Source organism: Sesamum indicum, linkage group LG1, assembly GCF_026168435.1.
Source record: "Sesamum indicum cultivar Baizhima isolate 11 linkage group LG1, ASM2616843v1, whole genome shotgun sequence".
Lineage (NCBI taxonomy): Eukaryota > Viridiplantae > Streptophyta > Magnoliopsida > Lamiales > Pedaliaceae > Sesamum > Sesamum indicum.
Genome location: NC_142657.1, coordinates 15,930,113 through 15,957,817, shown reverse-complemented (window position 1 = coordinate 15,957,817; position 27,705 = coordinate 15,930,113). Strand labels below are relative to the sequence as shown.

Genomic DNA, 27,705 nt, shown 5'->3' with positions numbered 1-27,705 from the left:
GTTTTCTGTTGTCTGTGTAGGCGAGCATTTGAGTTGAGCTTGTGTTTGACTCCATCAGTTGTGTTTTAGTTTACCAGACATGTCTTCATTGTCATGTTTGTTGAAATAGTTGAATATCATGAATTGTGTGACAAATATTAATTAACTATGACCGTGCAACGGGTATCAGTGGTTGTTTTTGCAAGCGAGGCTAAAATATTAGCCACATTTAAAAATTATATAAAATGTTTTGGCTAACGTTAAAAGTATGACAAATATGCATTAACCGCGGTTAAATTTACTGTTTGTATCAATGTTGTTGGTATGTGGTGGATATTATTAATTTATTATGAATTTTAAGTCGTGATGAATAATAATATTGGGAATAATTAACTCTTCTTTAGTGCTTCCTTGGTACGTGTTTGGATTAGGCGATGGGCTTTGTAGAAAAAACTTTGGAATATTTTCTTATGGCCAATAATCAATTATATTATATTTTATTAACAACTGTATTATTCTAACAAAAGATGGATTGTTTTGTAAAATCTTTATGTACAAGTGAAGTACATTAAAATTTCTGAAATCAAGATTGGGTATGCATAAAACTTGTCGTATAATTATGAATATACAAGTGGAACCGCATACGACAAAATAAAAGCTTCGATTATTGTTTTAGATTCGTATGTATTCTTTAGTGATTTATTATTGATTTATTTTAAGTCAAATAAATTTTTCGATCAAATTATTCTTATACATTTTAATTCATTAATGCATGCATGTGAGGAGGTACTTTTTAATATTTGATTAGAAAAGATTTATTTGACCTCCAATAAGTCATTAATAAGTTAACCGACAATAAGTATAAATTTCGACTCAATTTTTTTTTGTCTATATCATTAAATTTGGTGAATTTTGTTTAATAAATAAATTTATTTGTTGGACGTAAGCAAACATTAAGAGTACTGGATACAATATTTTAAACTAGAAAAGTTTAATAGATAATTATATCAAATTTTAAGAGAAGCTATTTAATCATGCTTTTATTTTATTTCCACATCTTTAGTAGAAAGTGTTTAATAACATCTAACTAGTCAAGTCAATTTCTTTTAGACAAAGTTTCTGAAATTCAAAGCATAGTTTCTTGTACGCAAATATTTTGATGCATGATTAATGCGTCTTGAATTGTAATTATTTGTCTTTAATTGCCTTATCTACTAATTGGGTCCAAGGTAGGGTGAGGGAGGAGGGAGCAAACAAAAAATGAAAAGAATAAAGTATGTCATTAAGAATATAATAAATTTCAACATTACACTTAAGGACGAGGAATGGAGTCAAGTCAAGCAGTGAATTCCCTGGGGTTCAGGTGATCAACAAGCTTGCCCGCTTTGTGGGCATAATTGCTTACCCTGTCCCTTGGGAGCAGGAGGGCAATATACTTCTTGGACAATTGGAATTTATCCCAAACTAAAAGGAAGGAATGTTAAAATGAAATTACGTGCTACTACGATGATGAATTACTAGTTACATTAGTTTAATTAGGAGTTGGTAATGATGTTATGGTAGAGTTTGGAGATGGAGTGGTCCACATATTGATGATGGTAGGTAAATGGACTTTAATGTTTAACTATTTAACAACCACCTCATAACTTGTTTCAACTTCAATAATAGCCCTAACATGAGATTGGTCCCATTTTGGACATTTCAATGTAATGAAACAAGTAGCAAACATACAATTACTGCAAAAAACATGTAATTCAATTCTTAGATAAATTTGGGCTAGCAGTAGCTACATACAACAATCACCTCCAAACATTTATTACTTTTTACAATTATCGTTATTTAAGAAAATTATTTGGATATTCTTGAGTTTCCACAAATAAATTCACCACCATTCGTTTTTCTTTTTTAAATATTTTTTCCTAATTTCTAGTTTATTCAAAACTTTTCGTTTTTTGCAAATTTAATCTCTAGAAATTTAATTACCTATTGGACCAAATGAAAACAATTTCAATGAAATGTTGTCACATCCAATTCCAAACATTCAAATTTCTCTTAAAATGGAATAATATATATAATAATGATATTCATATCTAATAATGTTAATTTCGTATTAATTTATCTTTTACACAAACAAAACAAAAGTCCAAATATTAATTAATTTGGATAGAAATTAGACAATTTAATTCTATAATAAATAGAGCGTGTTCAATTCATTTCATTTTATTTTAAGAACGATATACTTTTTGTATAATTAAATAAAAGATAGAAAACGAGTTGTGCATGGCGCTCGCAAAAATTTCAACACAAAAAACACATTAATATGACTCAGAAAATAATATATTTATTCATTTTTGCAAAGGGTCCACACGTTATTTCTTCATAATTTATGGTAGGTCTCGACAAATAAGACATAAATAAATGGCCCTCATAAAAAGATAGTTCAATTCAATTTTTTTTTGTTGTTGAAAACATTAGAAATTTCATCATAATTATTTAAAGTTGGGTAGATGGGAATTTTCAAGTGCAACCAAATGTGTGTTGTGGAGTGAATATTGTTGGCAGGTTACTGTTATTGTTAGGGCACATGACATTTAATGTAGATAAAATTGCATCTTCCCTCCCATACAATAAGAATGTCTAAATTAATTTGTTACACTAATACCTTAATTTTTTCGACATACTTAATTTCAAACGCCATTTAGAGTTCACATGGTTTTGCCGTCTATTTTTTGACAAAAATATCAGGCTACAGGGCTCAATTTATTGGGAAAAAAGAATTAATTTTAGAAATATTTTGAAGTTTGTGTAAAGCGAAGACAAAAGTCGAGACTCCCCTACTTCGTGGGACGAAAAATGCAATTTTTGCCGATTTTTTTGGTATATGTTGACAATATTATTTGTTTAGATAAAATGTGTTTTTTTTGCAATAATTCTATGTAAGGGAAAAGAGAAATGAATGTTTTTTCAAGAAAATTAGGGTAAGAATGAAACAACAATTATTTCTACTCCAAATAAGAATTTTGTGGATTATTTAATATTGAGGCATAAATAATATAATTAATCGTATTTATATTAGAATTATAATAATTTAACTTATACAAAAAGACGACTATTAATTAGGAGTAAGTGTATATACGTTTTCTTTTTTATAATTGGTTTTGGATATTATTATGGACCAATTAGCCACTCTATATATGAATTAATTGTTTAATTAAAAATGTTAGTGATTATTGTACTTTTCTTTGTACCAAAAATTAATAAATAAATAATTGTACTATCGAATTTATTCTTTTTAACTTTTTGTCAATATATCAAATAATGCAAGTGGTGCACACTCGATATTAGTAACTTACTATATAATTACACATTGTTTTGCTGATAAAAGTCGGGTAAATTATATTTCGTCATTTGAATTATGTTTATTTTTATACTTTGTTATTGATTTTTTTTTTGTTAACTTATTATCTCAACTTTACAAAATTTATACTTTGCCATATATGACCGTCTTTTTGTTGATTTTCCTATCGAAAAAATATCACATGATGTGCATATGTGAAAGTATCACATAACCTTTAAATATCACATATGAAATGTATGTGATGTTTTTTCGACAAAAAACTTGGTGGTTGTAAAACAATTAGAAATAGCAAAGTGCAAAATTTCGTAAAGTTGAGATGTTAAGTATGATAAAAAAAAAAAAAATAAACGTCAAAATATAAAAACGGTCATAATTTGGATGAAAAATTATAATTAACCCTAAAAATGATTGCTTTTGAGATGGATTTTGTAATCAGGGAGGATTATTATTTAATTTCATAATTGAAGATAACAAGAAATCACTACCTAAATTTTACACTTTATTGTAAATCGTTTTTGGTTAGGAAAATATATATATGAAGAGTAATATAAAAAAATTAGAAGCTTAGTTTTAATTAAAATTTATAAGGTAGGGAATAATTTATTTTTTTTTAGTGGGTTTGTTGGGATTTTTTAGATATGTATAATTCACAATATTAATCTATATATATAGACTAATAATTCACCAGAATTTCAAATGATTTTCTTAGAATTAAATAGCCGATTAATGTTGATGAGCTAGAAAAGTACATCTACCAATGTATTTAATAATAATAATAATAATAATAATAATAATAATAATAATAATAATAATAATAATATTTGATAAAATAATAACATTTGTACGGACCACGGGAAGAAATAATTGTATTACCTCATTTAAAATTGCTTGGCAAACCCTAAAATGACTAATAGTATCTCTCACCTTTTTCACAACAATTATTAATTAGAACTAAATTGAAATAAAAGGGTACGTCAATATGAGCAATTATGAGGGTAAAATAGGCATTTCAATTCTTTGTGAGGAAACATGCTATCATCAGAACTCACATGAACTCCATTAAAGCAACTGAACTGGGAAACCGGCAAACAGTTATTTTTGTGCTTTTACCAAAATAACATTAGCTATCAACATATACACTGGACAAAATTCTTTCTTGGTCTAAGTTAAAAAAAATTATTTTCGTTTTTGGTATCATAATTATTACGATGCTCGTTGTTTTTGGTACCATAAAATGCAAAAACACGTCTTTTTAGTTCCAAGTTAACAGTAGAGGCCGTGTGCCTCGCACGTGGCCACGTGGGTGTTAACAACCATTACCCTTTTATTCACTCACATGACTTTAACTTCAAAGGCCATGTTTAGTAGTACCAAAACAACGAAAAAATCTATTATTTTGGTACTATTAAAAGAAAAAAAAGTATTTTGACCAATCTTGACACAAACTATAAGATTTTTTTTTTAATTTTTTACAAAAATAAATATATTAGAACATTTTTATTTTAATATATATAATAAAGTCACGTGAGTGAATAGTAGGTAACATCCTTTAACATGTGCGAGGCACATGGCCTCTTTCGTTAACTTAAGACAAAAAAGACGTATTTTTATGTTTTATAGTACCAAAAGCAACATGCGCCATATTGATGATACTAAAAATGAAAATGACCTTTTTTAACCGGATCAAGAAAGAATTTTGCCCTATACAAAAAATGATTTTGCCCTATACTACATATAAATATATATATATATATATATATGGATGGGCTTAATTGTACTTTTAGTTTCTCTAATTATAAGCATTTTAGTACTATAACTTGTTAATTACAGTTGTAACCTATCCTTCACCTTTTCAAATTTCACAATTTCAAGACAAATTTCATGTGAATTTTTTAAGTTGGTTGAAAAGTGGTATAATGTGACAATAAAAAATTGGAAAGAACATATTTTATTAGCTGAATAAATTATGATAAATGTGGGGGGAAAAAAAACAAAAACCCACATAGCATAAATTGCCACATTAGCAAAAATCAACCAATAAAATACGTTGTACAATTTTTTAACTGACACATACCACTTCTCAACCAATTTTCTTGTGATATTAATGTACATATATATATGAAGAATCATTTAGCAACCCTAAAAAAGTATGCGAATAAAATATCAAAACAATGGTATTAATTACAAGACTAAAAATACAACACATCCCATATAGACGTACACACATAAATTACTAAGTTGGCTTGATTTAAATGTTGCCTGCCATATATGCGTGTGTGAGCAGAAAATGCAGCTGGCTTTTGTAGGTGTCCACATGTACTTCCATCACACCCTAGAATAAATAAAAATGATAATTAAGATAAAGATTTATATATGTGGGAAGCATTTATCTCTTCACCAACTGTAACATTAAATTTCTACCATTAAATGCCACTTTTCCCAGTTGGGATTTCTGTGACATAGAAACTATTATAACCTGCTGCAAAATTTAAATAAATAAAAAAATTTTATATATTCTAAAATTATTGTACAAGCACTGTAATTACCCCTATGATCAGTGCATGCATGCCATAGCCAAAGGGCATGCATGTAAATTCAGTCTGGATCTTCTATTATAAATTGATGGATACTGTGTTGGACGGCACAGGTTGTGCGTGAAAGCCGTTTTCTTCTGCATGTTTGAAGAAAATGTTTTCCATACGTGATGTGTATATTTAGGTGGAGTAAATAAAAAGATAGAAAATTCAGTTATCATCCTTTTGGGAAATATATATATAATATGGTTTTTACAAACATGCACAGAGAACAAGGCACCAACCAGCGGAAGCCACATAAAGATCAGAGAGATCCCTCCAGAGGGAGGGAATTGAACTAGTTAGTGTGTGTTTTTCTTGAGGTTTTTGTGCGTGTGGCCAACAAATGGCTTTGGTTTTTAGTGGTGACTCTGCGGCTCTCTACTTGTATGTAGTTGTGTGGATCACCACTGTGCTCTCCTTCTGTCAAGGTTCTTTCTCTCTCTCTCTTCTTTCTCACTCCTCTTTTTCATATATATATATATATATATGTGTGTGTGTGTGTGTTTTTCTTTTATTCTTTCTTTTCATATAGATAAACACACACAAGTCCTATGTTTCTCAAATCAAGACTGCTTTTTCAGTAGTGTAACAGCACTATTTTTGTCTCATAATTAGTCCATATACACGCACAAACTCGTGTGTGTGTGTATACATATTCATATATTTCTCAAATCAAGAATGAATTGTTTGTACTGCATGTTTTTCCTCCGAACATTCCGACTGTATATAAAATTGATCTTGGAGTACTGGACTGTGCAGGCATGCAGGATGAACATCCGGCGGGATATTATCGCTACCCCTTCATCAGACCCGCCAGTTCATTCTCGCCCCCCCCGTCCTCCGCCGCGTGGCACGCCCAGCCCGGCGGAGAACGGGAATACGACTACATAGTAGTCGGCGGGGGCACCGCGGGGTGCCCCCTCGCCGCCACCCTCTCCCAGAACTACAGCGTTTTGCTGCTGGAGAGAGGGGGCACGCCGTTTGCGAACGCGAACGTTTCATTCATGCAGAACTTCCACATCTCGCTGGCGGACGTCTCGGAGACGTCGGCGTCGCAGATGTTCGTCTCCACCGACGGTGTGTTTAATTCCCGGGCTAGGGTGTTGGGCGGAGGAACTGCCATCAATGCTGGTTTCTACACCCGGGCAAGCACAAGGTACAACTCCCATCAGTCGCTTGTCTTTTAATTATTATTTATATTTATTAAAATCAACTTTTAAAGTTGTACCTTAGCTCCTCCTAAACCCTGCACCGATGTGACTTGTGAATTGTAACACTTGAATTGTGCTCAATTGAATGAATCCGTGGACCTGCAGTTACATCAAGAGCGTTGGTTGGGATGCTAAACTGGTGAACGAATCATATCCGTGGATCGAGAAGCAGATCGTGCACCAGCCACGGCTCATGCCGTGGCAGAAAGCAGTAAGAGACGGGCTGCTAGAAGTTGGGATTTCTCCGTTCAACGGATTCACATATGATCACAAATTCGGAACAAAAGTTGGCGGAACGATCTTCGACAAGTTTGGACGTCGCCACACGGCTGCTGAGCTTTTGGCCTCTGCCAATCCCGATAACCTTCGTGTTTTAGTACACGCCACAGTTCAGAAAATCGAGTTTGACAAGTCAGGTAGGTCGGAAGAGTTACAGGAAGTTACACAAATTTTGGCTTGTATGAGAATTATTTGCAATGCTATATGTGACTGTTTTTATCCTTGACAGGGAAAAGGCCTAAGGTAATTGGAGTTGTGATCAAGGACGAAAACGGGATGACGCACAGAGCAGTTCTATCGAAGAGGGCAGGGAGTGAAGTCATCGTGTCGTTGGGAGCAATTGGGAGTCCTCATCTGCTGCTGCTGAGTGGAATTGGACCCAAGGCAGAGCTCGAGAAGTTCAACATTCCTTTGGTGCTTGAGAATGAGTTTGTGGGGAGAGACATGGCCGATAACCCACTCAACACGATTTTCGTGCCTACTAATGGACCGATTGAGCAGTCGTTGATACAGACCGTCGGGATTACCGAGTTGGGAGTGTATATTGAGGCCAGCAGTGGTTTCGGACAATCGTCCGATAGCATTCGTAGGGATCATGGAATTGCTTCAGCTGAGGTGAGTTAAAAGGGCTAAAAACTGAAAATTTGGGTAGTGGAACTTGTTATATTCTTTTGTCACATTTTGAACTCTTTCCCCAAGAACTACGAGGGACGTGATCAATGTTGCCCAAGTGGGCATGTGCCCAACTCCTTGAACCGTTGAATCAGAATATGATAATGTGATGTTGATATCAGTATATATGATCTAACAGTAGCATTGAATTAGCCAAGAATTAATGCTTACACTTTCTTGATTTGAATGCTGTTAAACAGATAGGTCAGCTTTCAACTATCCCCCCGAAGCAACGCACACACGCAGCGATCCACAACTACAGGCGAAGCAAACAAAACCTTCCGCATGAAGCATTCATGGGAGGCTTCATACTAGAAAAGATAGCCCGGCCCCTGTCAAAAGGCCAAATCAGCCTAACAAACACAAACATCGACGACAACCCTTCCATCACCTTCAACTACTTCAGCCATCCGGCCGATGTGGCACAGTGTGTGGACGGTATACGCATCATAGAGAAAATCTTGCAGTCGAAACACTTCACCAACTACACGAAGATGGACAAGGAAACGACAGAGAAGTTGCTGAATATGAGTGTTGAGGCCAATGTCAATCTCATACCAAAGCACACCAATGACACGAAGTCCCTTGAGCAGTTCTGCAAAGATACTGTCATTACTATTTGGCACTATCATGGAGGGTGCCATGTGGGAAAGGTCGTCGGCCCCGACTACAGGGTTCTTGGAGTCGAGCGGCTGCGTGTGGTTGATGGATCGACGTTTTACGACTCCCCGGGGACTAATCCTCAGGCCACGGTCATGATGATGGGGCGGTACATGGGAGTGAAGATATTGAGGGAGAGATTAGGGAAAGCAGGTGGAGTGTAGAGGGGCAGCACTAATAACATAATATGTAGCTGTAGGCTGAGTTTGTGTTTTGTTGTAGAGAAAATTGGTAGTAATTTCTGTTGTTGGTTTCATGAGTTTGCCAGTTGAGGATGTGAAATTGGCATCACCACTTCTCTTCGTACTGCCCCATTTGTCGTTCTTTCTTGTTCATCAACTATCTCTAATTACTTGGAATTTGCTTCATAATTTTTTTTTATTTCATTTAGTATACACAGTCGACGATGTATATATTAGTAATACACATTTATGTATAGAGATAAAAAAATAATTTTTTCATATATATATAAACCAGAGGCTAATACATATACCCTACCACACTACATATCTCTCAACACCTCTATAAATACTAAAAATATTATTTTTTTTACATGAAGTTACTATTCATTTAATTTGATATTCAATACATTTCCTCCTCCAAAAATTCCCTCTCTAAACGTAATTTTACCTGGTGAATTGTTTTGTCGAAGGTAAAATTTTCTTTTCATTCTTGCATCAAAATCACAACTACATCAACAGTATAAAATTTTCTTTAAATATATTAAATAATGTATGTTTTACACACGCAAACATGTATTGCACATGAACTCGAATGATTTTTTGACCAACAAGTTTAAATCGCCAACATATTACAAATTTTCTTTAAATAATATAGATGACGTAATTTTTAAGTTGCACGCTTTGTAGTGGGACCACAACTTCGACAAAAAATCGATTGGCTCTTGAGCCAACAAGTCTAAATTGCAAGCCATATTATTTGTGGGTTTGAATTCTTTATCGCAAATTTATATTTTCATCTTATATTATAAATTTAATATACAGCTTATATCTATAAAATCAGGAGTGTTTTATAGTTTGATACGTCAATCGAAAATTCCGCACATATCAGAATCAAATCAAATCAAAAAATATAATTTGGTATTACATTTCTATTGTTGTCAAAAAGTTCGCCATTAGTTCGATTTTGACTTTTAGTGTCATAGTCTGTCATTTTATCGAGTCGCCTCAAATATCGAAAGTTTATTATCTTTATTTATATATTTAAATTTTTATGCACATTTTTAGATATATTAATTATTTTAATTAAAGGTTTTGAAAAGTAAATAACATGTGTAATTATTATTTTCAATATATATTTTTAACTATTTTTTATATCTCGACCAAAACAATATTCAATTTATCGAATACCGAACCAATATACACGATTTTTTTTTTACCATTATCAAAATTGAACCGATTAATTTTGTTCAATATTCAGTCTAGCATTTGGTGTACCGAATTTACGGCTCAATTTTACCTATAAAATATTTTTTAAAGAAATAGATGATGTAATATTTTATGATATAGTATGAATCTGTTAACTACACTACAAGATGTAACTAATAATATTTGTAATAAAAAGTCCCAGTCCATAATTATTTGATACTCGATTGAAATCGATCTATAAGATCTCGCTCAAACTCAATTTCTTGAACTTAGCATATCAAACTGTAACAAATTTTTTATTCAATAAACTTTCGAGCTCAATTCAATTAATTAAAAAATAATAAAATATATTTAAAAATATCAAATTATTCAACTTGAATTAATGTTTGATCAAATTAAAACTCGTTTTAGCTTAATTAGATCTATAATCAAACTGAATTCAAACATAATTTTTGAAAATCGATAATAAATCAAATAAATTTGTACAATAATGTGTTCGGATAAACTCAAATAATTTATAGCCCCATTTTTCATGTAATTGTTTCCTTTTCCAAAAATAATAGTTAGGTAAAAATAAAGGGAAAGGAAGGTGGTTCACTTTCTTTTGCCCAAGCATTGGTCCACAAATCCTTAGCAAAAAAATTATGAGCCACAAGAAACAAGTGGTGCAGTTGTGATACTTCAATTTTAAGATGTTAAAGAGTGACTTTGAGCCAAACAAAATTAAAAAAGGCGACCTACTAATAAATGAAAATGCCCAACTCGAGTAAGATTTGATTAGAAATTCAATTGTTTTGAGCTCGAGTGAAGCTCAAGTCATTTTATATTTTAGCAAATAATTTGGTCTCTAGATATTTAAGTATGAATTTCAAAAACAGACTTCGAGCAAAAAGAAAATAGTAATATAAAACAACTCGAATTGTGAAGTTCACAAAGAATAAGGTAATTAAAAAAAAGGTCAAAAATTGTTTTGTGATGCAGGTCACACAATTTGGGGTCGGGTCGCTGAACCTGGTATCCTGAGATCGGGTTGCTAGATCCTTTTTTGAGCTTCCTACAAGTGGATCCTTAAAAACATAACACACGTTAGACTTGCTGGGTAGCCCCCATCTAAGGCCCTTCGATGCTTAAGTTTGAAAAATGGGGTCGAAAGCTATCAGTGAAGAGCGATTGAAATCAAGAAATGTGATAAATGCACTTGTCTATAAATGTTCATAAATGTTGGTATTTATAATATATGGTACTGTTTAAGAGCTTGCCATGTGGCATCATCTGATAGTCCGAGTGTCAGGTGATCTAGCGGTTATCAGAGTGGGCGGGTCAACTGGACCGGGTTAGGTGGGTCGAGTCGGGTCCACGTCTTCATGCGCGGATCCTGCCATTTATTGCAAATTTCTTCAAAATTGAAGGACAGTTTAGTCTTTTAGTAATTACCCTCGTCATTTTGTAAGCAGAATTTTATCAAAAATAATCTCCCAAATATTGGAGGGAACATTTAATAGAAAGCTCAATTATGATTAATGTACTAATTAGGTGGTGAGTAACCAGTCCATGAGACAGAAATGAAATCCAATTGGCCCATTTTATTTCCTTCTACCAATGATTGTTTGGATAAATGCAAAGCAACAGTGATGTTGATTAGGCGATTGATCAGTACGGTCGAGGCATTACAACTTTCTCAGTTTGGATTTCATGAATGTGGGTGTCTATTTATTTTTATACTAATTTATTGATTTTTTGGTTTTGTATAAAATTGAATTAAATACATTAAATAATAAAATGAGTCGCATATTAAAAAGAAATAATAAATTACAGTGGATTCTCCTAATATTTATTATAATTACAAATACCTTTTCATTATTTGAAAAATTATAAATATCTAACAAATACACCAAACAGACAAATTGTCCCCTGTCTAAACATAGTTTAGGGACTCATTGTTCAAGTGACATATTAATTATTCTAATTTTTTTTATACTTAATTTATATTTACAGAAAAATTCTTATTTAAATCAAATTTGATTGGCGTGACATTAAATTGAGACAATTCTAACAACATTTTCAAATATTTATAAAGAGTCTATAAATTATCTCATATCAATATTTTAATATTGAAATATATCAAATAATGTAATAAATTATATTTAATAATAAAATTAAAAGGTAGATAATTATGAGGTTATAAGAAAAATGATAAATAAAATGGAGCGAGGAGCGGGCGGGCGGCAGGCAATGGTTGTCCACAACAGCGTATAGATATACAAAGATAGGCAGCAGGTGAGCTGGCAACATCTCTTTTCTACACGCAAAGAACATGGACTCACGTTTCAATTCCTATTTCTTTTCCTTTTTATTATTACTCTTTTTTCATGAAAAATAATTATATTTACATCCTTTTAATTGTGATCTATTTACATAAGTTATTATTATTTAGTATTGGATGCATAATGTCCTCATTGTTGAATTTAGAGGATTATAAGTTTTTAAAATCTTGAGATGTTTGGTAAACCATTTGATATTTAAAATCTATTATCTTATGAGAAAGTAAATTTAGTTAAATAGCTTTTTGATTTTGGTGACGAAGTTAATATTAATGATGTCTGATTTTGAATTTCAATTCAATTTAATTCTCTCTCTTTTTGTTTTTGTAAGTGTTGGTTAGTTCATTACAATGAGTAATGTGTTATTAGTAGTGCCTAATTGTGATTAGGCGTTCAGTTCAAAAGTATTAGTCACTAATTGTAATTAGGCATTAGTTAAGCAGTTCTTCTCTCTCTCTCATCACTCTAACCTCTTCATATATCTTCCAAAACCTTCTCTTCCCTCTGTCTTTCTCTCTCTAAAAAACAATCCCCCCATTTTCTCTCTCTACACATGACAGACAAAGTGTACCCATCAGCCAAGCCAACCGCCAATGGCGGCACCGCGGCACCGGCAGCAGTTAACGGCGGCGGTACTCCAGCATTCCCAGCAAATAAAGCGCAGCTTTACAATACCACTCGTCCAGCCTACCGTCCGCGTCCCCCGGTGCGGCGGAGCCACCGCAGAGGCTGCTGCTGCTCTTGCTGCCTCTGGACGACTCTAGTGATTCTTCTCCTCCTCCTGCTTGCCGCTATCGCCGGCGCGGTATTTTATGTGCTCTACCGACCTTACCGACCTTCGTTCTCCGTGGCCTCTCTTCAGCTCTCCAAATTCAACCTCACCGACACAGCTTTCACCTCCTCCTTCAACGTCACTCTCATCGCGCGTAACCGTAATAGCAAAATTACCTTCCTCTACGACCAAATCTCGGTGAAGATACTCTCCGGCGATGTTGACATCGGCGACGGATCTTTTCCTGGCTTCGCACACGGTAGAAAGAACGTCACTAGCTTGAGAACCGTCATTTCGAGCTCCAATTCTCCGTTTCCCGACGGAACCGATATTTCAGCGCTGAAATCTAGCTTCAGGAGCAGGAATTTGCCGCTTCAGATTCAGTTGGAAACGAAAATGAAGGCGCAAATCGGGAAAATCAAAACAAAGAAGCTCAAAATCAGAGTTACTTGCGACGGAATTAAGATTTCAATCCCCACTGGCAAAACGGCGACGACTGCGACGACTTCCAACCTGAAGTGCAAGGTCGATCCGAGAATTAAGATCATCAATTGGACAGTTTGATAAAAAATCATGCGGAAGGTGTGAGCATATATTTTTTTTCTACCAAAAAATTATTTCATTTTTTTCCTTCCTTTTTGAGTTTAATTTGAATTTTCTCTATTGGTTTTGGTATATGATTGTTATTAGGAAGCAATAGGAAAGCTTAATTCTCGTATATATGAATTGGAATTCACTGTTGAAATTCGGATACAAAATTTGATTCACTCGGTGAATATTTAGCATCATTTTCGCCTTGATTGAAAATATCATCATATCTTATTAGAAATCGAATTAGAATTTCTCAAAAATGTTATTCATTTTTGGTAATCAAAGTCTTAATTAATACGATTTCCAAAGAAGATATGTTATTAATTTCAAGAACAGAAAAACCACTGGATGAGTAATCTTGGCCTACTTGTGGTTGACTTGCATATGCCATTAACTATACAGGTTTGCGCTTTTCATCATGTAATTAATTGGCGAGCCAAAACAGTTTCAGTTTGGCATATAATTATGGCAATTAACGCCGTTTGACCTATGGTTAATTTTCACAAATTACTCCTTCTTTTTGGAATGGGATAATTATATTCATCTCCTTTCAAATTTGATATAATTACACATAAATTTCTTGTGATTTGTAAAATTATATCTAACACCCTTAAAATTTGCTTCTATTTAACAAATAAGTCTCTTCATCAATTAAAATTTATCAAATATTAAACAAAAAAATAATAAAAATTTATATTTACTCTCTATTTACATATTGCATGTCAAATAATTTTTTTCGAACTAAACTACTCTTATAACGGTGAAGATGTAATTTCCCACATACATTATGCTTGAAGACGTGTGAGGGTAATTTGGTTATAAAAAAAATTATTTGACATATAATAAGTCAATCGAGTGTAAATATATATTTATTTTTTATTAATATCAGCAAATTCGATAAATTTTAACTAATAAATGAATTTATTTGTTACATGAAACAAACTTTAGGGGTACTAGATATAATTTTTTAAACCATAAAAAATTTAAATATAATTACATCAAACTCAGGGAAGGGGAGTATAATTATTCCTCTTGGAATTGTATGTATACTCTCAGGAACATAAAAAATTTCTATATAATTATACAAACTACTTCTAATATTTAAGATTTTTGTAATTATATTTAAGATTTTTGTAATTATGTAGAAGATGAGAATAGTTTATATAAATAAACATATATAAATGTAATATTTGAAAGAAAAAAAAAAAAAAAGCGCAAAAACAGAAGTTGTAAAGGCGTGTCACATGTTACGTGTATTTACAGCTATTGAATGCAGCATTAGGTGGAGCGCGTGAGAAATGTGCGTTGCGCGTCGGTGGAAAATCGGAAAAAGGTTGTAATAATTTAATTGATATCATTTATAAAGGAAAAGAAAGCCCAGCAATATTTTACAGAATAAATTTAATTCAGTTTCCAGTTCTGCCCCTATACACCATATCACATGTGAACGGCCTTCTAATTTGTATTAGGCAAAGTATTGGCAGAAATAGAAAACAGAATTGGAAACAAACACATATGATGAGGAAAAGAGAAGTAAAGTTGCGGCTATTATTTATTTGTACAAAGGAAAAGGTTTTGTTTTGTGAAAGCTGTCATGCGGTTGGATTCACGACCTTCTCCTCATCACCCATTTCTAACTTCCAACTCCTCCACCCATCTCATAATTGCATTTCCCACCCTCAAAATATATCTTATATTGTAACCACCCCTCTAAAGTTCATGAGTTTCACCCTTACTTAACGCCATTAATAATTCCGTTAGACTCGTGTGATTGATGTGGCGTAGGTGTGGTTTTTATGTTTGTTGAAGTGTCTGTTGGAACTTTCTGAATATTTCATTCTCCAAAACACATAAAAATAAAAAAAATGAAGCATAAAACCAAAATTATACCCAAGAAATTGAGGTTTGCTGCACCAAAAAATTGTACTAGATTTTCTTTTTTTATTTTCTCCAGATATAATTGTAAGTTCATTTTATTATTCGAACTAATATAAGTATGAAATAGTAATATGATATTGGTATCTTACATTTCGATTGACGCAACTTGTAAATTTCTTTATGGAATTATTTGGTATCCAAGATGTTTGAATCGCAACCTCTTCTTTACATTTATATTTTTCTCCACAAAAATTTTCAACATAATACTTTGATTGTTGATATGATGCACAAGAAATTTGTGAATTTGATCTACTATTAGAAATTTTCTAAAATGAGTAGCAAATTAGAATTAATATATAATTTCAAATAAACATACCTCTACTGCAATTATGGACCTTCACTTTTTTGGATGTAATTTTGCTTGATTTCTTATCATTCTTTTCTTTTTCTTTTATTTTTATAGGTGTGCGTTATGACTCAAACATATATATACCCCTGTACATAAGGGGGCAAAAATATTTAGAAAATTCCAACTGACACTTCAACAATCATATCGCACCAGCACGATCTAAAGGAATCATAATGCCATTAAGTAAGGTGGACCTTTTTCATATGTTTTAAATTTTGGGGGAATGCTTGCGACACACGATATACTTTAAGGATAGTAAGTGTAATTGACCAATTTAGTAATCATTCAATTTCAATAAAGGTTAAATTTATAATGTTGCGTGTCAAAATTTAGTAAGAATTTTTTGGGGGTGTTAATTTAATTTATTTTGGAAAGTTTTAAAATTTTATGTAAGCTTGAAAATTCGATTGCTTGATCAGGAAGAGAGGAATACATGAAAATAACACCGGAAATGTTCCAGTTATACTTTTAGATGCTTAAGCAAGTAAGGGCATAAAGGAGGACATGGATCAGAATCACATTGCACTTGTAATTCCATTTACCGTGTGCTAAATCGTTTTTCTTAAACTGTAAATTGAAGTAAAACCTATGTACTTACATCATGCCAACATGTTTGAGTTAAAATTTTCTGTATACGTACACAATTGGTTGCCATCAGAAAATGAGAAATGTGTCGTTTTAATTTGCTATTTTCTATGCAATAATACAAAGAAGAAAAAAAGGGGGGAAAAATGAATGGAAAGAATGTTGAAAATTAACAAGTAGCAAAAATAATGTACGTGCATATATAGATGAGTACTACTCACTTGTCTACAAAGCTTTGTGTTGAAAACGTTAAAAATCACAGTTTGTGAGGGTGAAGAATGTGGCTGCAGCCTTTAAATCGTGGTGATCTTGAATATATGATAAGGGCTCATCCTCTTCCTTGAATGTCGGGTTTTCCTCTGTCAGGATCGCATTTTTGCTGCACACAATCACATCAAATTTTGATTTTAATACGAGGTTAATTCTGACAATGATTCACTAATCAATCATTTAGACATTCAAAAACCTTGGTAGAATGTTCCCATGCGAATCAAACTTGAACTCCTCATGTGTCCCATCATGATCATCACCCGACAAATGATCAAGAATGGCCTTCATATCATGATTGCATTCGTCGAACGAAAGGCTCCTCCGATGATGATCTTGAGCTGCAAACGAAGAAGATATAGACTCTGCATATCCGTTCGTATTTTCATGCATGCAATTCCATAAATTCACATCATTTATCACCACCACCTCATCATCATCGTTCTCTCCGCAATCTCCCCCCCATTTTGCCTCTTCATTGCACGACCACGCGAGCTCCCCGCTAATGGACGACAGAGGCGTCGACTCCACCTGTCGTGCTGCGGCAGCACGGCACAGCGTGAGCTGGTGGAGCACGATCTCGAGCTCCGCCTTGACGAGGCTTATCTGTTGCTCAAGCTCACGTATAATCCGGTAACAGCCACCGACGGGGTCAGCCGCACGTGCTTCGGATTGGAAGATGATGGTCCGCATGGCGTGGTCCCTGGCCGGTGGGTCGAGGTGACGGATGATCTTGACGATGTTGCTAACGCCAAATAGGCGGTGGGCGTTCAAGAACTGGCGTTGGCGGTCGTGCGGGAAGTACGGGGCGAGGATGCAGTCGGAGGCGCACTTGCGGCGTTGGTACTTGCATGCGGCGCATGCCTGGGTGGTGGAGACATGGCTACGGTGGTGAGGAATGGTATTGATACTCGTAATATTATTGTTGTTGTTTTTTCTTGACGGTGTACAAGTGTTTGTTCTTTTGTTGAGATTATTGGGAATGATAATGTTGTTGGATTGCATGGCTATATGATTTATATGGTGGTTTTGTTATTGTGATTGTGCGTAGTGTGTGAGATATCGGCTGCGGGTGCGGCGGAGATGGGGATCATGAGGATTTTGGTTTTTTGTGTTTTTTGCGAGGGAGGGGGTTGGTTTCTTGATTGAATTGAGTATTTGGTGTTTGTCCCTTCTTTTCTGGTTGTAAGAAAGGATAGATGGTGTACGTAGGGTTGGATAGAAATGAAAGGAGATGTACTCACAAGTGTTAGGATTGGAAAGTTGTGTTGTGTCAAGAAAGTATTAAATCCAAATTAGCTTTTATCAAAATTGTAATATAGCCACGTAGGCTATTTAATTTTTTTTAAAGAAAAAGTTTACAAAGTACCTTAACATTTGGAGAAAGAAACATTTAACCTCCTTTCTCTTCTTTGTGTCTTCTATTCCTATTAATTTCTATATATGTTTTAACCTATATATTAATATTTATTTTGCCATTATTTTACTAACTGTAGGACTCGAAATATTGAACTGACACTTATTTTCTTTTTGATCTCAGCATATCTCGTTCTTTGGTCCATTATGATTGGAAAGAAAACAAAATCAAGTATTAATTGAATGAATATTAGGGTTTTTATAGTCCATAAATGAGACCAAAATAGAAATTATATAGATCAAAATAAAAAGTATCGCAAAATGCGAGAGTAAAAAAATACAATAAGGCGAAGTGGGGTTAGATGCTTCTTTTTTAAAAAAATATTAAAACGTTTCTTTGACATTTTCATTTTAGTTTTTGGCGTTTCTTGCAATATCTCAATTGGTAGCTTGGATTTAAGGCTATGAAAAAAATTCTTAAATTGTGTGGAGATTATTATAGCGCAAATTCAAATTGTAAATTGTACGTTGTTGTTTGATTATTCACTTCTTGAGTAAATATCTATCGATAACGGTCTTGTATAATTAACCTTTGATAAGTTTTTCATTTTTTCAACATTACGTCATTATCTTCTTTTATAAAAAGAATGTCATAAAAATCATATATTTATAGTTTCTTTTCTTATTTTATATATGTATTTTCAGGTACCTTTTATGTACAAAACTTGAATAATACAATTTATATAATTTTTCTATCTTAATAAATGTATAAATATACGTATAATGTGGCACAAATTACTAAGTATCAAGAATGTGGGCCTTGCAAATATGAGCATCAAATGTCTAAATAGTTAAATATTTATTATATTTTATCTGAAAAGAGAAAAAGGAAAAAAAATAAATAGGATGACATCTTAATGGGCTAATTTCAATTATGTGGGCCTGTTATAGAAGAAAACAATGTATGAAGGCCTGTATATGTAAGGAGCCCATTGACCCAAATACAGAATGACAATTCAACTTCGGCCCAATAACTTGGTCCAGAATCCAGTAAAATTCGGTCCATTTGGCCCAAAAGACCGTACGACAACGTACTGTCAGTTAGCAACGGCTTCATTTCTTGCCGCTCGATTCTAGGAAGAAAATTTTATATTGAAATCACACGCAGAAGCAGAAGGGATATAATATATATATATATATATATATATCTATAATTCGAAGAATAAGGTGTAGTGTTTGATCCCATTGATAGATTATTGAGCTCTGAGTTAAGGTATGATTTCTGCTTCTCAGTTTTCAGTTTTAGTTGTTTGAGTTTTTTTCGCGGCCTTTTCAATTGAATTCATCAGCTGATTGAATATGTCATGTATCTTTGGTATGGTGGCATTGGATCTTTGGGTTTTGATTTTTGTTCGTCAACTTTAAGTGTGTGAATTGATTTTTCTGTTTTTAATTTATGCGTTAATTCATTCGAGCACTGATTTGTGCCAGATTTTTGGTTTTTTGATTTGGGTTCATTTGCTTTCTTCAGAATTGAGAATGTGGAGGATTGATGGATGTTGAGCTATTGCTTCGTTTTTTCTGTGGAGAGGATTGTTTTTGTGTGATGAAGATAACTTATGAATGATATTTTGATAAGATGTTGATTTATTGGGTGTGAATGGGATATATTGGGAGTTTTGAGCTTGAATTAGAGGCAACCTTCTTATGAGCACTTTGATTTCTGAATTTCGTTCTTCTGATTTATGTGTTAATTGTTTAGCCTTTTGCCTTTTCCCTCTAATTGGAGATGAGAAACATATCGTGATAGGTGCATACAGAAAACTGGCACTGAACTAATTTAGGTTGAAGGATCTGGCAAAATTAGGATTGGTGAAAACGGACTTGGTAGTTTCTCTTAATAATTTGTAGTTATGGTTTGCCTTTGAGGGTACTATCTATTCGGTGTTGGAGAGCTACATTCGTTTTCTGTGAATTGGAGCTGCTTGTGTAGGGTTCTCTCAGATTTAGTAGCACTGTTGTTTAGTGTAATGTGCGTAAAATAATGCCAACGTTTACATTACGATTAGCCCAATTAATGAGCAAAGATCAAGATACTCAAATTGTAAAGGATCTAGTCTTTTTAATCAAAAGAGGATGAGAAAGTATGCAGTCGCTCCTTTTAAAGACTCCATGCTTATATAATTTTCTGTACTTCTAATCGCAGAAAAAGCAGACATTATTCTGTGAGTTTGCTCAGCTATTTCCTTTATTATTAATCCTCTCCTTTTGAAAGTCGTTATGTTGGATCATATGTATATGTATCCAGAAATGTAGTCATTCACACTCCCTCCATGCCATATTATTTCTCCAACCATATTGTTGGCACCCCAGAATTCTTGTCATGGTGGTTTGCGTGGATATTGTTGGCTTATATCCTATCAAGTTTAAGAAATCACAGCATAGCTTGAGCTTAGTTGCGTATTATATTAATGAACATCTCTTGTCTTTCGGTCTTTACCATTATCTTTGAATTTCAGACTTAAAGTTGAACATTGCATTCCTGTTGAAACTTGTAATATTCTTGAGAAAATTCTGAGTGTTGGTTTTTTTGCTTCTCTAGATCTGCTGCATCCATGTTTACTAGCACTAAAGATGTTAAGGGGAAGATTAAGATAGGCTGCAGAAATAGTTTAAGCTTTATTAGTTGTCAAATTGATCACTGCCCTAAACTAAATATCTTGCTTCAGACAAAGGTGGTAACTAATCTTGTCTGCAACTGTTTCTTGTCCTGAACTTCTTCCAACTCCATTATTTTCTTATTCTGTTTGGAATATCTTGATCCGCCAAACTGATATCGAGATGGGTATTGCAGATATCATGTCGGTAAAACCAACGGTTGCATTAAGAGCCATACTTGTAGGAGGAATTGCTGCATTTGCTAAAATTGGCGGTGCAATGAAAGCTGCCGGTGGAGCAAAGATTGGCGCTGCAGCTGCTGCTGTGACTGCTGCAGCAACCGCAGCCGTTTCAGGACCAAAACAAGACCCAAAGACTGCTCCTCCACAATCTTCAAAATGAAATCTTCATGCTGCAAATCGATCCCCCGTCTATTTTGGGGAAGAAAGTGCTGATTTGTGCATTTCTACAATAAGATGTGTAACAATTAGTTAGCCTTTGTAGCTTAGCAGCTTTTGGCAGTCAAGGATTAGATCGAACTGGTCTTTTTGTACATTGCAAGGAGAGTAGAATACAAAATTAGGTTTAAAGAATATTAGTGCTATGTTTTAGACTTGAATTTTTAGCAGACAAAATTTTGTAAAGTTTTTAACTGAGAGAACTATTTAAAATGTTTGCTTAAATTAAGATGTAAGATGAAGAGTAATACAATTGTTCACCGATACAGGAAAAACGTGAAGCAAATAAGATATGCGTTTTAATAGGTCATAGAAGAAAAAGCGCGTTGTAACATTTCCCACACCATAAAAGAAAAAGGCCCGCCGGTTTTGCCACCTATTCTCGTGCTTTCTTCTCGGAAACCTCTCAGTTTTCCGTCAATGGAAATAGTCGGTGCAGATGGGTCAAATATTCAAATCAAACCGGGTCAGACCCGGGAACTCGGGAGAGCCCGCGGCCTGAATTCCTCTGATAAAACGATTTCTCGGCGCCACGTTTCCTTCTCCTTCCCCACATTTTCCGACAATCAAGAAATCCGCCTCCAGTTTGAAGTTCTTGGAAAGAATCCCATTTACGTGAATAAAAATAATGAAGTCAACATAAGTCGGAGGTTCGAAAGGGGCGTAGTGGAAGACGGCGATATGTTCTGCGTTTCTTCTAAGAATCCCGTTTGGTATACTTTGAGAAGATCTGAAAGTGGCGGTCAAAGTGTTCGACAGAATGATTTGGAGAGCGAGTTGGCTGGGACTTGGGAGAGTGGGAGTGGGTTAGGAGGTGTTGAAGATTTGCAGCAAGAGAGTGTGGATATTTCGGATATAGATCCTGTTAAAGGTTTGTTTTTCATAACTTCAATTGCTATTAGCATAATTTGTTCAAAAAGTTTATTTGAAGTAAAATTTGCATGCTAATTTTGTTTTGAACTTGTTGATTGTTCAATTTGAGCTGTTCCATGAATGCCTATACGTGTGAATTCTTTGCTGATTCAATTATTTATTCGTTGCAGAATTTGGGTTGGTGGTAATAGGACATGAGTTTGATTCCTATCCCAAGAAAATGATAAGGGACATCAAGAATTGGGACTGGTTTCTTGAGGAAACAGGAAGAGATAGTGATATTGATAATGATGAGGACAAGAAAAAAAGGGGGAGTACGAGAAGGAAGAGGAAAAAAGGAGCAGAGAATGAAGACGAGGAGTGGACTGGAGAGAGTGAAGATGACAAAGTGTTTATTAGCAAGTCCAAGAAGCCTCAAAGGCCAAAATATATGACAAGGTCCAAGGATCGTGGCAAACCAACAAGCAAGAGCAAACGCACTGCAGTGAAGATAAACCAAGAAGTGGATGATGAAGATGTTGAAGATGAGGATGAAGATGATGAGACGTTGGGAGGTTTCATTGTCGATGATGAAAACTTGGAAGAGGAGGAAGAAGTTGGTGATGAGGAGGAAGAGGAAGAAGAAGAATTAGCAGATGGAGATGAAGATGAATGACAATCCCAAACTGGATTTTGCTTGGGATGTTTTGTAGGTGTGGAATGTAGATATACCACTGTAACTTACCTGTATGTTGTAAGGATAATTAATCTAGCATTTGGTGAAATGCCTGACTATTAACTTCATGGTTGTAACTGTATCCCTTTATTTTCTTTTTCTTTTTTTTGGGATAAACAACTGGTTTCAATGTTCAATATGATCAAGGCAAATCAGCTTGTTCATAAGCTGCTTCGCCATGATGCACCATGGTACTTTTAAGGTTCTTTTGTAATGAGTGCATTTTCTTCCCATGATGGACAATTTTGTACCGAATCAAATTTGTCCAAAAATAACGGAAGTAACAGTAAAAAACAAAAGAAGCAAGAAAGGAAAAAACAAAAACAAGAAGTATAGTTGGATAGTCATAGTAGATACTGAATTCCAGAAACACCCTCAACAAAGTGTTCCCCTTTCCTAACGAAGTTATCCAGATTATTAACCCCCATACCGCAGCTGATAACTCGATGAATGTCGTGTCCAGTATTTCATCGGACTTCGTGCTTTTCCCATACAAATTTAATCTCTTCCAATTGCTAGGAATATACTGACTAACAAGACTATTTCTTGAAAAGAATGGCCAAGATTCTAATGGTGAAGCCCAGCTGCACAAACCATTATTATCTAACCACTGCTGCAATTCTTTCACCCCCAAAAGCTGCACTTTCACTATCAAAATCCATGGCTGCGTGCTCAAGCTTTTGCCCCCAGAGACCACTCCAATTTAGACGCAAGCCCATTTCTAGTCTTCCCATTAAAACCCAATTCTCCGTCCAAGTTAAGGCCTTTTCTTCTCAAGAATCGAGTGCACCTCCCAAAGGTACCTTTTCTTTTTGGGGGTAATTTTACATTCTTGTGTGATGGGCATTCTTGTTCTTACTTTATGATTCTAGCTTCTGTTGTGGGATGTGCGTTGCTACTGTGTTATAGCTTGTCGGAGACCTATACGATGTTAATTACATTGCATATTGTCACAATTCTTGTTCCAGCTTTATTTAAGAATCTCTGGAAGTTTTCTGTCTTTCGTTTATACTATTTTTCCTTCTATTAATCTCTGAAAACTGAAATGATGGGTTTTTAGAATTTTAAGGCTGCAGGATAAGTAATCTTTGTATCTGAATGTGCTGCTGCTTAAGCATGACGAAACTTCTTATTTCTTTTGTATCTGATTGAAAACTTGCGATCAAGATGTTTAAAATATGTCAAAAAAATTTAACAAGGCTGGGGCATACGAAGAATCTTACTTCCATTTTCGTTTTATGTTGCAAAATTATTGTTCACGTTGTGTGTCCTCAAGTTTGATTTGCTGATTTTTTTTTTCTTTAATTTGTTATTGTCTGTTGAAAAGCTAGAATTGCCAACTTATGTTTTGGATAAAAACTTTAATCAACTTTATGTCGGCAAAACAGATGAAATTCCAGCTCGGGTTGGCTTTCTTGGTCTTGGAATTATGGGCTCTCCAATGGCTCAAAATCTCATAAAAGCAGGGTACAAGTCTCTTCATTAGTATGTTGAGTTTAAATTACTTCATGTCCAACTTCCTTATCCACTCGTTGTATCTTTGTCTACATGTTCAAAATTTTCACAGCCTCGGTGCTGGCAAAATAGGACATTGATATCCTAGGCAAATATCTAGCATCTTCTTCTTGAAATAATGAATTTGAAATTAATGCATGCCAGATATCATTTTTAAAAATACTTATTTTGTGCTATCCGCTTCATCAAGTTTGTCTTCTACAGTAGTGGAGTTGAAACCACACATGCAATGTGTAGTTCTTTCTTGAATTTTTCAGTAAAGCAGAAAATGTCTCTCCTCGTTAATTTATATTCTTATGATTCTTTGGTTTGGCCAAAGGTATTGATAGGGTCTTGATACTGGGCAATACGTCAAATGTATATGTTTTAGCACTTCTCATCTATAACTCGCTACTGACCACGTTTTTTTTTTTTTTTTTCCCTGTAGATGTGATGTTACTGTTTGGAATAGGACCAAAAGCAAATGCGATACCCTTATCTCCTTGGGTGCAAAGTAAGTACATGGGTGAACTTACTCAAGCCATTATCTAAAAGTAACTAAACATCATTGCATACATTAACATACTTTAACCAGGCCAACTAGGTGTCAGTTTCTATGATTGTGCCATCTTCTTTTCAATTTTCTAAAACAGGGACCTTTAATGCAGATATAAATCCTCACCTGAGGAAGTAGCCGCCTCTTGCGATGTCACATTTGCAATGCTTGCCGATCCTAAAAGCGCAGTGAGTATAAACCTTCCTTTTGTGGATGTAGTTGCCCTGTCATAGCAGTCCAAGCTCATTACATCTCATGTTTTCCAGGTGGATGTTGCATGCGGAAAGCATGGAGCTGCAAGTGGCATGAGTCCTGGAAAAGGGTATATTTCCCTGATATGCTCTTGAAATACTTTGACTTGCTTTTTGCTGCCGTCCCTTTGTCCCTCTCATCTCTCATTACAAGTTTGAGCTTATAATAGTTCTTGTTGAACGGGCTGCATAGTTATGTAGATGTCTCCACTGTCGATGGCGAGACTTCCAAATTGATCAGTGCACATATCAAATCTACAGGAGCGCTATTTCTGGAGGTTAACATTTGAGGTTTCTAACTCAATACAAACGTAAAGCACATGAAGGCAATTATCTCAATGAGAATGAAAAACACGTATTTTCCTTCATGTCAACAGGCTCCAGTTTCAGGCTCAAAAAAGCCAGCTGAAGACGGACAGTTAATTTTTCTTACTGCAGGTAGAAACAAGTTGGCTTAGTTAACTAGTTAGAATTTGTAAAGCATGACATTTATTAATATCTCTTGCATTTTTATCCTCATTCCAAGTTATGTTTTAATCTGTGACTGCTGCAAATTTCGCTCAGGTGACAAATCTCTATACGAAACTTCTGCTCCGCTTTTAGACATCATGGGAAAGGTGATTCCTCTCCTTCTATTCCTCTTCTCTTTACCAAATGGTCCTGATCTTGCTTTTCTCGTTTATTTTCATAATTTTTGTAGTCAAGATTTTATCTTGGAGATGTCGGAAATGGAGCTGCAATGAAACTTGTCGTCAATATGATAATGGGAAGGTTCTGTGCCTTCCTACTCCGCAACTCTTCCTCTTCTTTCTCTTCATTTTTCATTTTCTGGGGTTTTAACTACTCCATAGACCTAAGTTTTACTCAGTTTTTGCATTATGAACTATTGACAGTATGATGGCATCGTTTTCCGAAGGATTGCTTCTTAGCGAGAAAGTTGGTCTGGACCCAAAAGTGCTGGTCGAGGTATGCTCTTGCAAAACTAATCCTTTTGTATGATGAACTCCACATGTTGGCTTAAGACAACATCACAAAGTTTATAACTTTGCTTTCCATTTTCAATTCATGAACTTGTGAAATATTCAACTTTGATTTGCTTGCTTGTGATCATTGGCAAGAACTAAGACTTTTGCGTTTTCTTTCTTCTCTTGTTCTATTCATCCATACTGCTAAAGCATCGATCTGTGTTCTTCCATGAACGTGATTCATGCCACTAACAATTGTATGAAGAAAGATCATTACCATTCGGCCTATTCTTATCTAATAAATCATTGTATAAACAAGACTTTTGAAATAAACCCCATTTTCACTATGTAACAATTCGAGACTCCAAGCCCAATGTTCTGATGTTCAACATAGCATGTAGAGGTACAAGTTCGTGGCGTTTAGCTGTAGAAGAATGACTATATTGTGGTAGAATTCTGCAGCATATATATGTTTTCATGCATTGTTAATTCTTGCAGGTTATCTCCCAGGGTGCAATCAGTGCACCAATGTACTCTGTGAAAGGTCCTTCAATGGTTCAATCTCTCTACCCCACAGCATTTCCATTAAAGCATCAGCAGAAGGTATCCAATCTTCCAGCACTTAAACCTGAAAAGAAAAACTCAAAATACTGGATGTTCGACTCGAGATTAACTGTTAAGAGCTTGTTTCAGCTTGTCCTATTAAACATAACAACCAAGTTTTAATATTTTTATTTTTTTCATTCGGTATGATTTGAAGTCCATCAGTAAAGTATGTGTGGAAAGACCAAGCTGACTAACACAGGTTCTCGAAATTCAATGGACATTTAAATAATTTTGAAGCAACGTGTTCAACTCGACTCAATTCATTTATTGCATGCATGTGAGATTACAGAAAGCTTCTGATGGAAATTGTTTACCTTGTCAGGACCTTCGACTTGCTCTGGGACTAGCTGAATCAGTCTCCCAGCCCACGCCGATTGCAGCAGCAGCAAACGAGCTCTACAAAGTAGCAAAAGCACACGGTCTAAGTGATGATGATTTCTCGGCCGTGATTGAGGCACTGAAAGTGAAACTGCAAGAAAGACCATAGATATCCATCTTTGTAGAAATACTTTTCTTACTACATCTTTTACTGCAACTCTTAAACTGCATTTCTGATTTCTTTCTTTTTTTTTTACTTTTAACAATTTCATTTGAGTGTCGAATCCATTCCAGTTAAATACATGGATATGTATTAGAGTCGTGTTTCTCTCTACACCAAAGTTGCTACTCTAATAATCTAAATTTAGGAGGTAAGAAAAAGTAATTGCAAAGTAGGCAAAATATTTCCCAATGGTTTAATTAGAAGAATAGAGTTTAGGAAGTGGGAGGAAATGAGAGCTGTTTGTGTTATTTCTTGCCTTGTGGGTGGCGTGGGGTATTACCCAGAC

The 27,705-nt window shown here is 34.5% G+C and overlaps 6 protein-coding genes across 6 annotated transcripts; 5 read left to right on the top strand and 1 right to left on the bottom strand.

The window, feature by feature from the left end:
- Positions 1 to 5,988: 5,988 nt before the first annotated feature.
- LOC105163474 (protein HOTHEAD) lies at positions 5,989 to 9,106 on the top strand. Its single transcript, XM_011081829.3, has 5 exons — positions 5,989 to 6,341; positions 6,673 to 7,069; positions 7,230 to 7,540; positions 7,633 to 8,018; positions 8,276 to 9,106. The coding sequence occupies exons 1-5, from the start codon at positions 6,257 to 6,259 to the stop codon at positions 8,897 to 8,899; spliced, it is 1,803 nt and encodes a 600-aa protein (XP_011080131.1). The 5' UTR covers positions 5,989 to 6,256; the 3' UTR covers positions 8,900 to 9,106.
- Positions 9,107 to 12,854: 3,748 nt separating this feature from the next.
- LOC105163464 (NDR1/HIN1-like protein 10) lies at positions 12,855 to 13,983 on the top strand. The gene has a single exon (XM_011081818.3). The coding sequence runs from the start codon at positions 12,998 to 13,000 to the stop codon at positions 13,778 to 13,780; it is 783 nt and encodes a 260-aa protein (XP_011080120.2). The 5' UTR covers positions 12,855 to 12,997; the 3' UTR covers positions 13,781 to 13,983.
- Positions 13,984 to 16,717: 2,734 nt separating this feature from the next.
- Positions 16,718 to 18,018, bottom strand: LOC105164586 (uncharacterized). The gene is made up of 2 exons (XM_011083273.3): positions 17,146 to 18,018; positions 16,718 to 17,058 (listed from the first exon to the last, which is right to left on the bottom strand). The coding sequence occupies exons 1-2, from the start codon at positions 17,949 to 17,951 to the stop codon at positions 16,929 to 16,931; spliced, it is 936 nt and encodes a 311-aa protein (XP_011081575.2). The 5' UTR covers positions 17,952 to 18,018; the 3' UTR covers positions 16,718 to 16,928.
- A 1,416-nt stretch (positions 18,019 to 19,434) lies between these two features.
- LOC105163455 (uncharacterized) lies at positions 19,435 to 21,553 on the top strand. The gene is made up of 2 exons (XM_011081807.3): positions 19,435 to 19,575; positions 21,157 to 21,553. Exon 2 carries the CDS (start codon positions 21,162 to 21,164, stop codon positions 21,360 to 21,362), a length of 201 nt encoding a protein of 66 aa, XP_011080109.1. The 5' UTR covers positions 19,435 to 19,575; positions 21,157 to 21,161; the 3' UTR covers positions 21,363 to 21,553.
- A 199-nt stretch (positions 21,554 to 21,752) lies between these two features.
- Positions 21,753 to 23,088, top strand: LOC105163447 (SMAD/FHA domain-containing protein). The gene is made up of 2 exons (XM_011081794.3): positions 21,753 to 22,289; positions 22,462 to 23,088. Exons 1-2 carry the CDS (start codon positions 21,839 to 21,841, stop codon positions 22,944 to 22,946), a joined length of 936 nt encoding a protein of 311 aa, XP_011080096.1. The 5' UTR covers positions 21,753 to 21,838; the 3' UTR covers positions 22,947 to 23,088.
- Positions 23,089 to 23,366: 278 nt separating this feature from the next.
- On the top strand, positions 23,367 to 27,518 carry GLYR2 (glyoxylate reductase 2). The gene is made up of 12 exons (XM_011081781.3): positions 23,367 to 23,805; positions 24,395 to 24,473; positions 24,949 to 25,014; positions 25,169 to 25,244; positions 25,323 to 25,378; positions 25,501 to 25,585; positions 25,685 to 25,745; positions 25,872 to 25,924; positions 26,008 to 26,078; positions 26,201 to 26,273; positions 26,771 to 26,875; positions 27,201 to 27,518. Exons 1-12 carry the CDS (start codon positions 23,562 to 23,564, stop codon positions 27,363 to 27,365), a joined length of 1,134 nt encoding a protein of 377 aa, XP_011080083.1. The 5' UTR covers positions 23,367 to 23,561; the 3' UTR covers positions 27,366 to 27,518.
- Positions 27,519 to 27,705: the final 187 nt, after the last annotated feature.